The sequence below is a fragment of the Centruroides sculpturatus genome, unplaced genomic scaffold (assembly GCF_000671375.1).
Source record: "Centruroides sculpturatus isolate CEXI.00-Female unplaced genomic scaffold, Cexi_2.0 scaffold1218, whole genome shotgun sequence".
Lineage (NCBI taxonomy): Eukaryota > Metazoa > Arthropoda > Arachnida > Scorpiones > Buthidae > Centruroides > Centruroides sculpturatus.
This window is the reverse complement of record NW_019385458.1, coordinates 101,417-114,353: the sequence shown is the minus strand read 5'-3', so window position 1 is coordinate 114,353 and position 12,937 is coordinate 101,417. Positions and strand designations below refer to the sequence as shown.

The 12,937-nt window shown below is 37.8% G+C and overlaps 1 protein-coding gene across 1 annotated transcript; it reads left to right on the top strand.

Annotated features, from left to right (window-relative positions):
• The first annotated feature begins 5,691 nt into the window (after window positions 1–5,691).
• LOC111639190 (E3 ubiquitin-protein ligase Siah1-like) lies at window positions 5,692–7,261 on the top strand. The gene has a single exon (XM_023384990.1). It carries the CDS (start codon window positions 5,964–5,966, stop codon window positions 6,726–6,728), a length of 765 nt encoding a protein of 254 aa, XP_023240758.1. The 5' UTR covers window positions 5,692–5,963; the 3' UTR covers window positions 6,729–7,261.
• The last annotated feature ends 5,676 nt before the right edge of the window (window positions 7,262–12,937 follow it).

Here is a 12,937-nt window from a genome sequence, read left to right as displayed (position 1 = left end):
TAGGACCTTTACAATTTTCGTACTCATGCTACGTGGTTGACAATCAAATACCTCATCCCTTTGATGGTTTATTAGGACGAGATATAATAAAAACTCAAAACTTAACGATAGATTTAGCGAGAGAAAAAATAATACTGTTAGGAGGAGAGGAAATAGATTTTCGGAAGGCAGGAGTAGAGATGATAACGCCAATCCGAAAGGGTGGAAAACGAAATCGCCGAGGTAAACCCATACAACTAGCTACTCACCCAACCAAACAAGGTGAGAGAACAAACCTTCCTACTTCAGAGAAATCTCCTAGAAACGAACCAGTTAGGAAAGTAATCTTGACAACAGAATGTAATTTACCTCCAAGAACAGAGACTATTGTTACAGCACGGATATCTGGAATAAAACGAAAGGGGGGAATAGGAGTTGTAGAAACGGAAATCAATAACCAAGAAGGTATCGTAGGTGTCGATTCTATAGTTAAACCAACAAAGGACGGTCGAGTTCCGGTCCGATTAAAAAATCTATCTACTCAACCTAGAAAACTACGTAGGGGTGACTGCTTAGGAACTTTTCATGAGGCGGAAGAAGACACGGAACATCCAAATAAAAACGAACCTGCTAACATCCAAAACTCAACTACTACCAATCTAACCAAGCAAGAATTTAGTCATTTATTTGACTGGTCCAACATAGGGAAGGATAAAAAGAAACCTCTATTAGACCTACTGTATAGATATAGGCATGTATTTGCCGCCAACGATTACGATTTGGGATATTGTCCGGTAGTAGAACATGAAATAAATACCGGAGATGCTGGTCCTATATATTAACCACCCTACCGAATACCCTATGCACAACGGGAACAGATGAATCAGATTATCGACGGACTTTTAGAACAAGGTATAATAGAACACTCGAGGTCCCCATGGTCAGCGCCTGCTTTATTAGTTAGGAAACGTGATCAAACATGGCGTCTCGTTGTGGACTATCGTAAATTAAATAGATGGGTGGATCCTTATCCTTTACCCCTCGTGCAGGAGGCACTTAGTTTGATAGGTCAAGCAAAATACTTCTCGACAATGGACACTATATCAGGATTTTGGCAACTAGGGTTGCGCGACAAGGAGAAGTCGGCTTTCTCAACCCCTGATGGTCATTACCAGTGGAACCGCATGGCAATGGGGCTTTGCGGGGCTCCAGTGTCTTGGCAAAGGGCCGCAGACTTCATATTACATGGCTTAAAAGGGAAAACTTGTCTAGTCTATATGGACGACATATTGACTTTCAGTCCAGACTTCCAAACTCACTTAGTTCGTTTAGAACAGATCTTCCAAAGACTCGCTGCTGCAGGATTGAAACTCAAACCTAAGAAGTGTCACTTCCTTCAAAGAGAAATAAAATTCTTGGGACATGATGTCTCAGAGGAAGGAATAAGACCCGATCCCGATAAAATAGAATGCGTTCTGAACTTTCCCAGACCAACTAACGAACATGATATAAAATCATTCTTAGGACTCACAGGATATTATAGACGACATATCGACTCTTATGCTAAAATAGCAAAACCTTTAACTGAGCTTCTGAAAAAGGATAACAAATTTCAATGGGGAGAGGAACAGGAACGTAGTTTTGAACGACTAAAGGAAATCATCACCTCATTTCCACTTTTGAAGTCTCCAGACTTCTCAAAGCCATTTATACTCTCAACAGATGCCTCAAATGAAGCAATAGGAGCGGTTCTATCACAAGAGGACGAGAATGGAGAAAACCCTATAGCCTATGCTAGCAGAATGTTGAGGAAACCCGAAAGAAATTATAGCACAACGGAAAAGGAATGTTTAGCTGTAGTTTGGGCCACAAAGTACTTTAAACCATACCTCTATGGGAAAAAGTTTACTATAATAACAGATCACCGTCCATTACGATGGTTGATTAGTAACAAGGACTCTACGACTAATTCTCGCATCGCTCGATGGGTTATTTTCCTACAAGAATTTAATTTCGATATTAGACATAAAGCTGGAAGCTGTCATAAAAACGCCGATGCATTAAGTCGAATTCCCATCCGACAAATTACTACTATAGACAACGTCGATCCAATTTACTCAAAATCTGAAATTGGAGAATTCCAGAGACGAGAAGAGAAGTGGAATACCATTATCCAACTCCTAGAGAACGAAGATAACTCAGATAAGGTTCAACACTATTTCTTGGATGAAGAAGGAGTGTTATATCACGAACTAGCTACCCCACAGGGAAAATTTCTGGACCAATTGGTTGTCCCATCTATATTAATTCCTTATATTCTACGTATCCATCATGACACCCCTATAGGAGGTCATCTGGGATCTCAGAAAATGCAACAAAAACTTCAATCATTATTTTATTGGCCAACTATGAAACAGGACATAAAAAATTATTGTCAAAGCTGTCAGCAATGCGCTATACAGAAGAGGAAGGACAAACGACAGGAGGCAGAACTACAATTATTTCCTCCCATAACACGACTATTCGAACGAACTGCTATGGATATAGTGGGCCCTTTACCCATCACTTTGAATGGCAATAAATATATACTCGTTTTCATAGATCACTTTAGCCGTTATGCTGAGGCTATACCTTTACCGGATACCCAAAGCAAAACTATTGCCAAGGCTTTTGTCACACATATCGTCTTACGACATTCAACCCCTGTTCAACTACTCACTGATCGAGCACCCAATTTAATATCTAAAATGTTTAAAGAGGTGTGCGAATTACTGCAAATAAAGCGATTACTCACCACAGCTTATCATCCTGCATGCAACGGAATAGTGGAAAGATTTAACAAGACCTTAATCGATATCATCGCACATTATGTTGCGAAGGACCAACGGAATTGGGATGAATGGATCCCATATGCCCTTTTCGCTTATAACACTACAATACATGCTTCGACGAATGATAGTCCATTCTTCCTATTGTATGGAAGAGATCCAACTTATCCCTTCGATCTGATAACCAGTCCTACTCGAACAAAATATGATATCGAAGATAATTATGCATCCGAACTTAAATGCCGAATGTCTGAAGCCCATCAAGTGGCACAAAAACATGCCGAACAAGCTGCTCGGGAAAGACAAATACGACATCGTCAAACCCATAAGATACCTGTGTATCATGTGGGCGATCGAGTGTTTCTCAATGAAGTAACAGTACCTGTAGGACTAAAAAGAAAACTGGCACCAAGATGGTCAGGTCCATTTCGAATTGTGACGGAGTTAAGTCCCGTTACGTTTATCATTGAAAACCTAACTACCAAGAAAAGAATCCAAGTTCACGCTAATCGTCTTAAACATGTCACAGCCCGAAAAGAATTTGAACAAAAAGAACTTATAAATCAACCTTTGCTTTCTACCTCCGTTCACCAACCTTCCTTTACGGAAGAATCACCTTCCAATACAGATCCCTGGGACGAATTCATTTTCTCAGAAATGTCACGACAACAATAAGAGCCCATATCTGAATCTGAATCCGAATCGGATTCAGAAGGAGAAAAGGAAACTAGAATAGAGCCTACTATCGAAGAAGAGCAACCAACTTCTTCCCACTCATATGCTTTAAGAAGCCAAGGCCCAGTGGAAGATCGACCTTGGATCCTTCCACCTCCACGACGAAGTCGAATTCCTAAACGAAAAGCCAGCCCACCAAAAGAAAGAAATCATAGTCAACCTCCAAAAATAACAAGACGGGGAACCCAATAATTACAACCTCAATCACTTGCTCCTATTCAAAAACCAAAGTTTAAAAAGGAAATTTTAAGACCTTTTAGAGTACATCCATTTTCATAACATGATAATTTAAATGCCTTCTGTTATATTCAACGTCTAATGACTTTTACCCTTTTCCCAGGATTTCCTCCTCGACGAACCTTCAGCCATTATGCATATCCGAACCCTGTTACGAGTTTCTTTACTTGTATCAGCACTCTACATCCTTCAATCAACACCAATGGAGTCCAAGGCCACTCTGAACGTGCTCAAAGGTGTCATTTTTGTACATCAGGGAAATTTTTTCATGACCACAAACTATTGGACCCTCGTTTTGGATATATCTTTCCAAGATTTTGACCAACAGTTACACCTTTTGAAAAACCATCTACAACTTTTAAACACTTTGGTACAACGTCAAGTGCGAACGGATGATTCTGTCAACCTCCCTACATCCCGTTGGACTTTGTCTGCCAACGAAATTAATCTTTTAAGAGCCACACTACTGGAATACGAAGCTGACTATAACGAATTAAAGTCCTTAGTTATACTTAATATAACTCGAGAAAAGCGCGGATTAATCGACGCCGGAGGAAAGATTTTAAAATACCTCTTTGGAGCTGCCACAACTGAGGATATCGAAATACTTAACGAAAATATAGCACAACTATCAAAAACTAACGAAGAGTACATACATCTTCTTCAATCACAGGCAACTCTACTCAATGATACCTTACGGATCGCAAAAACCAATCGACAACAAATCCAATCCTTGATAGCAAAACAAACACTCATAGAGGAGACTCTAGTCCAAAATCAATATCTTATGGCATTTGAATCAGCAACTCGATCTACAGAATTCTCCGTCCGAGAATTTCGAACACAAATAATAGAGATTCGAAACGCCATCGAGACCCTAGAACAAGGCCGACTTAGCACTTACTTCCTTCCTAAGGAAATGTTGTTAAAAACCTTAAAGGAAATACAATCACATTTACCTGAGGGATATGCATTCTTAGAAACTCCACGACTAGAAACAATGTTCAAATATTATCAGTGGACTTCTATTACTGCAGTCGCAGTACCCCAACTACTTCGAGTTTTCGCGAAGATTCCTCTCGTTACACCGTCTGGATATTTTGATATCTATGAGATCATACGATTACCTGTATATTTTCCCTCTATAGGAGCATTTGTCTATTACAATAATTCATATTCTATAATTGCTTTGTCAAGGAACCGACAATCATATATGTTGTTACAACATCACGACTTAACTAAATGTCAAACAACACCCATCACAGTATGCTCACCGACCATCCCTATATGGCAATCGTCTAAACAAAGTTGTGAATACTCCTTGTATTTAGGCAACGAGAAATCTATTAATAGCTTATGCCCACGACTACTTGTCAAGTCTTATTCCCCCATTTTTCGACGAATTGACACCCAGGGAACATGGGCTTACTCTGTACCAACCCCAATGACTTTAACTACCAAGTGTTCCTCTAACAACATTAGGGAACCTCCAATCACTATTAGTAAAATAAACAATACTGGTATCTTAGTCCTTCCAGAAACTTGTACAGGATATCTTCCAGGAATCATATTGACATCTCACTTCCAAAGAAAAACTACTATTCAAATTAAAAATATACATCATTTTGTTATACCTCCTATAAGGAATATTGTCAACGAAACCGAACTACAAATAATCCAAAATCAATTAATGGGGAAATTCGTTTCCGATTCAACTAATCTTCAATCCGACAAAGATATTTTACAAGCCGACAGTTCCTTAACTCGAATGGAACTCGATTTGGAACAACTCCTTCCAACCCACCTTAATGTAAATCATCCACCAAGTACCCAATCTCCAACCAAAATGATTATCATTGTGATTATCTCCGTTATAGGAATCATAGGGTTTACTGTAGTTATCTACCGATTTTGGCGAAGAATGTATCAATCACCTAGTTTCCAACGACATCCAACTATAAATCTGACCGAGATTCCTCCCGAGCCTCAACAACACCAACAATCAACCACACCTACCCCATCGATAAGTCGATTCCCAATTATGTAAGGACTATCGAACTAAGGAAATCAACATATCAACTGACTATCCTAACCTCATCTTATTTCTGAAATTTTTGTTGTGTTGCTTCCAACCCATTTGAACTAAACTCTCTTCTTACAGGCTTACCCATTCGAACTTTTATCATGGCCACTGCTACGCCCTCCGACCCTTCAATGGTGAACCTTTCAACGTGTCCCATCTGCTTCACTCTAGTCCAGCCTCCGGTGTATCAGTGCACCAACGGGCACATTGTTTGTTCAAGATGCCGAGAACAAATTGAGGTTTGTCACTCATGCCGTGAACCCCTCGGATATATTCGTTGTTTCATCCTCGAGCAACTTGCCTCGACCTTGACTACACCTTGTTCCAACCAATCGTTGGGATGTCCAAAAACCCTGCGAACGGACACACGACATGAACATGAACAACGTTGTCCCTTCAGACCTATTACTTGTCCTCTTTTTGACGACCATTGCAACTGGAATGGAAGAAATTCTGAGTTCAAATCCCATTTGATTCAAGCTCACCCTCAAGTTCCCCTCATAAATAAAACCAGCTTCCTTTTCCTCGGGATTGATTCTCGAATCTCCGCTCCCGTAACTTGGGCGGCTATAATGGAATGCTACGATCAACAACTGCTAATAACTGTTCGAAAGCAACATACTACCAGACCGAATTACATTATAAAATTCCACAACTTCACTCGAATTAATCCCTTCAAACTGGAATACAACATTAAATTCCGTAAAGGGGACATTTCCTTAAAGTGGACCTCCACACTTGTATCTGACCAAGAACCTAGATCAACCTCAACTTCTTCCCTGGAAATACCCGAAACCTTAATTCGATCCTTTTGTCAAGGAAACAATTTTAAATTTGCAGTCTCCGTTTCTAATCTAAATAATTAATTCCTACAGATGGCTGACTCCGATAACGACTGGTGGGATACCGAATCCTCTTCCTCTCGCACTAATCCAACCACACAACTAGAAGTTAATGCTTCTTCTGTACGAGCTACCATAGCATTTGCCCAAACACAACGACGGCATAACAATATGCCTGTTACACTAATATTGCCTTTGGAATACACCTGTCCTCCTTCGGAAGCACCTCATTTCCGAGAGGAGATCCGACTCACCCAAGTATACAACGAACAATGGAATCCTAACTCTCGCTCAAGTCGAACTCAATCAAGGGAAACCCCAACCTCTGCATCAAGATCATCATCAGCCGCACGACCACCGTCTGACAACTCTAGACGGTCATCTCGACAATCACCTACCACTTCCACTAACAATCCTTTCTCCTGTGAACGAAACAATCCACCACCTAATCAACCTTTTTCATCTTAATGATTACCATTCTGATTTTATACTCTCATTTATATAATCGAGAAAAATGTTATTCTTTTCAAATGTTATCCAATGTAATCCAACTTTACATAATCATGTTTAATCAAGAATTTTATATACCCATTATATATCTGAATATTTTAGTATTAATAAACAATGTTTTAATCATTCAACCCGAGTTATAATTTTCTACAAACATTTTCGCACTCACGCGACGGTACCTAAAAGAAAAACAAAAAGGAAACCCGAGAGTGAGCCGTGATCGCAATAAACTGTAAAACTTACAACTTTCATCGCGACGTGATAATCATATAATAATAATAATCGCGACTTGTCAATAACTTCCGCAACGGAAATAATACTGTGACGCGATACGAAAAAAGACGAGAGAGAGCCGGAACAACTTCGTTAACTCATCTTTGAAGAAAAAATCCAGCTTGCTCGTCGAGAACAAGCTCGATTTTAGAAAGTCCGCGGTGATGTGAGGGCCCGGATTTAAGATTCGAATATTTTTATTCATTAGATTAAAAGTTAGGGTTAACTCAAAAAGGAAAAAACAACCGACAAATTTTCTCATAAAAATCGCTCATAAAAACTCCTTTCCTACCACAATACTTCCCTGTAGAAGATGAGTTCACTGTTGTGTCATATTTAGTCACTTCACCCATCATTGGTCAAAGAAGATCATCACCTGTGACGTACATGGGGAAATCTCGAAAAAAGAGCCCCCATATAAAAGGCAAGTGCGATGACGACACAAGGGGGGAATTAAGTTCTTTTCTCTATACTGTGAGTGTGTGCCCGTGGATTTACCTGCATCTCGTCTCCACCGTCTTTAATAGACTTTGAACTTCGACTTCGAACTTTGGACTGATTTGAACTTTGAACTTGGAAGGACGAACCTCGGATCAACGTTATAACAACCTAATCAGAGGTATTTATCCTACACGCGATGATGTGTAAGCTCTCTCTCGAATATTCGAACCTCGCGGGTAGGGTCGCGACTATTTTATACTTTGCCGTTACTTTATGAACTATACGGATTGAACCCGAGAGGGATTTGTATTCCAATTATTAACTATGTATAAATGTACGGAATAAACGGGTATTTTGTTAACGAACTTGGATTGGTGTGCGTTTCTTCCGACATTTTCCACTCCATACTGAACCCGAAGTCCTCGACGAGATCGCTCGTGATAATTCCCCATCCATCCGCGTATCTATCCGCGATAAATTGATAGATTGGTGTCAGATCCTGACAGGTGAAAGAATCTAACGATCCTTTCTCCTAACCCTTTTTTCCCATCCTTTAGACAAGCGAGACCGGACCTCAAGGTCTTGAGTCGAGTAAGTGGTAGGAGAGGGACATCCTCGTAAACATCCTACCCCCGATTAGTCTCACACTGGTTGGTCAGAAGTGGGATACGGAATTGATTCGATTTCGAAACTAAATACTCTTTATATATTTCCCCAACGATCTTAACGATCTCCAGAATCGGTGATGGAGGCGAATGTCGGAAATCCAGGAGGAGCCACGGGAAGTGGAGCAGGTAATCCAGGAGGAAGCGCACTCCAAGGCATATCCGGGATGATTCCCCTAATCCCCACATTTTCGGGTGACGCATCGGGATTGCGCATTAGAGACTTTTTCGACTCGCTAGACGAAATTGCGAAGCTAACCGGATGGACAAAGGCTCAATGTCTAGGAATCGCCAAATTAAAAATAACGGGCATCGCGAGGGACTACGCATGGAAGGACTTGCAGATGCGAGCTATCGAAACGTACGATGAGTTCAAAAAACAAATGACGCGGCGATTTGAAAGAGAACCCTATTCTCTCAGACTCCAAAATTTCCACGCATGCATACAAAAACACGACGAGGATGTTCAAACATACGCAGTGCGGTTGCAAAGCCTAGTAACTGAAACGATAATCGAGCAGACAGGGGCTGATGCTCGGGAAACTGAAATAATNATCGCTCGTGATAATTCCCCATCCATCCGCGTATCTATCCGCGATAAATTGATAGATTGGTGTCAGATCCTGACAGGTGAAAGAATCTAACGATCCTTTCTCCTAACCCTTTTTCCCCATCCTTTAGACAAGCGAGACCGGACCTCAAGGTCTTGAGTCGAGTAAGTGGTAGGAGAGGAACATCCTCGTAAACATCCTACCCCCGATTAGTCTCACAATTATGAAAGCATCTTTTGCATTATGCTTGTGCATTTTCTCTGTTTTATATACTACCTTTCCTGTTAACCACGGCATCCAGGAAGATTGTGGAAGCAAGGAAGCCTAAAAGGGAAATTGTAGTGTAGACGATCGAGGTGAAAAAGAACACCGTACACGTGCGGGGGTCTGGCTGCCATTTTTAAGACGCAAAAGTGGACGAAGCACCAACAATAAATGCAATTTTTATTTTATCATTCACTAATTACGTATTTCATTTACTGTTTTCGTGTGTTAATTTATATTTACAAAATTTAATTGGATTATTTTACCTTAAGTTACGTACTTTTTGCTATGGAATATCCTTATCGAAATGAGTTTTGTCTAGGATCTCAGAAGGGATTAATTCAATTTCCGTTATTTGTAATAAGAAAATTTGATTCGAATTTCGAACAAATTCGCAGTTCGAATGGCCTTCTGGAACGAATTCAATTCAAAGTACAAGGCACTACTGTATTCTATTCGAACATGAACACTCAGAATATTAAAACTTCCAGTGGGGATAAATTTTAAAAAATTATCAAAGGAGGAAAAGTATGGCGATCTCTCAAAAATGACCCTCCCAAAACTTTTACATTCTTTGGCTTAAAACACTTTCAAACTTCAAAAAATGCAAAAAAATTCCAGGATAATTTTTGTATGTATGGATATGTGTGTATGTGGGGGGAATAATTTTGTTCACTCTGTTTAAAGCTTAATAACTCCTGTCTTATTTGTCATATATTTCTGAAATTATGCAGGAAAGTTTGTTTATTAGGGTAATTTATACTGTTAGATTTTGGTGAATGAAGTTCGTGTGCTGAGCATCTAAAGGGGGTTGTATTTATCTTGAGTACGGTCTGATATAACGATGATTTTACTGGTTATTAACATTCACAATTTTTTTTATGATAAAAGTCATCTACACTCTCAAAATTAAGCTTTTTGCAATTTTATAATATTTAAAAATATAAAAAGTTTTCAATATGATAATAGATGGCGCTACCAAAATTTTAAATGTTGCCTGTAGAGTTGAGCAACTCAATAGTGGTTTATTTTTTTACTATTTAGTAGATGTTTTCATTTTTTCATAAAAGTTAAATCAAATTTTTATTTATGCTTTTCTGTGTTTTCTTTATTATGTTTTCATTGTGTAAAATATTACACAATGAAAACATAATTAATTCATTAAAATAATACTTTTATTATTTAGTAGAAAACCGGCTATATTTTATTATTGTAGAAGAAATAAACATACTTCCAACTTTTTTTTCCATCATAGAGGAATGTATTGCTATTCGTTTTTACTCCAAAGAGAAGAGAGACAGGAGACAGACCACAAGGCAACAGAAGAATTGGCCTTATAGAAGATGTCTGGAAGATACATGAAAGCGAAATAAGATGCCTTCGGGAAGACATTTATGGGAAGCTGGACCTTATTTACGTGTCGTCTGCAAGGAGAAAACCCATAAAACTCCAAGCTGCTAGCCTGTCCAATCGAGGCGTAAAACCACAAACAGAACTCCCAGTGTTTAGGGTCTGGTCACCGCCGCTATGCAGAGACAGAGTCCACTCAGTCATTCCAACTTTCCCAAATCAAATCTTTAAACTCTCCATTTTCTTAAGAATTAATTATTATACAACAAACTTAATACCACTTCTTGAGTGTTTCATGATTTTTCATGACATTAGCAAAATTTTATAACTTAAAAATATTCTTTCACTTTTAAATTTCTATTTTACATTAATTAACAGAGTAAATAAGTATAAGTGTTAATTATACTTACCCCTAAAATTAAAATCCAAATTTCTCTTCCTGTTAAACGCTCGAATTTAAATTCCTTTCTTTTCATATAATGATTACAGTTTGTAGTGTTTTCATGACTACACTTGAAAATAGACATAAAAAGTTAAAATAATTAATAAAAGCTATATAAAATATTTAATTTATTAAAATTTGCATTACAATTTTCATTCGTTCAACTCAAACCTTATTTAATTGTCATTCATCGATGGTATTTTAGATTCTATTCATTTCCGAGGACTATGGAGATGATGCTTTTTGTGGTGCAACCAAAAGTAATTTAGACCCACCAGTAAGAGAATCTACCCTTAAACACGTTGACTGTCATATAATAGTACAAAATATAGTAATTGTACCTTTGTCATATACTGTAATGACAAACTAGTGTAGACAGAATTATAAGACATCCTTAAACATAAGGTAAAAAACATAGACATGTCCATCAATTTGAAACATATATGTTTTTTTTGGTTTATATATTTGATCTCTCCATGTACGTTCATAAATTTATAAAATTAATAATGGAATAAAAGTAAAACACAATGGGATGGTCACTTTAAAGGAACATTTATGATCGAATTAAAGATAATAAAAAACTTTAGTCATTTTATTAGATTTTCTATTATTTTTACAGTTGTTAAATTAATCTTTCCAAGTATTTGACACCTGAAACAATTAGTTTAACCGCTGTAGAGTACATAATAAAATAAAAAGGGTGTGAAAAATTCCAGTGTCTGTTGTCAGAACATTATGATGGTTCAAAATATAAATATGTAACAATTTAAGAATGACCGACAAAACTAGTTATTGTTACTTGCTAAGATAGTGATTGGCACCTTGTTCATTTTCCTATTGATAAACATCTCGCATACCTTTCGCATTACAGGTTTACCTTCTATATTTAATCGAAATTAGGAAAGGGTTCTGCTTTTAATTTCGATTACACTGGCGATTGTTCGTCTGCCAATTATTTTAAATGGAACTTTATAAAACAATCGACCATACAAATTCGAATGTTTGTTTGTATATTGGCGTAAACTCTCAAAAAGTTATATAAAATAGAATGTTTGTGTAGAAAGATGGAAGATAGCTAGTGTATGTTCAATGTAGTATGTTACTGGAAAGGCTTTGCTACAAAAGGCAGGTTTTTATTAAATAAATTAACGACTCCAGTAGAAGTTTACATTAAAAACATCACGAGGTCTCATGTAAAGAACCGTAATTGCATTAACTTTCATACTACGTGTGAAGGTCCGAAACCCTTTTTCTGTTTTAGATCAGTATAAATCTAGGAATTTTCCTAGTAAAAGAGAAAAGGGGGACTTCTACGGTCAATGACAGAGACGCTCTCCTCGAATAAGAAAAAAAAAAGGAGAATGTTAAAATATCAATAAGAGAAATCATCTCTATTTGTTTAACAGTTATTCTATAGACGTTAGTATCAACAAGAAGAAAATAAGAGATATTTCTTATCACCTCTTGGTTGCACGTAACACGTGGTTACGACAATAAATCGCCTTGGTAATAGTCAAACTCGACGTTTGATATAAACAATAACTAGATAGTTGACCAGGTTAAAGAAATTATTGTCAGATGATTGTTAATTTATGGATGAGAGCCATCAAACCTATAGGAATTTATATCATAAAATCATATCATTTTGACACCAATAACAATAAATTAAACAAACTTCGCTGAGTCATTTGTCCGAACTAGCTAGATCCAAATATCAACACACTAGCAGGTGTGCGG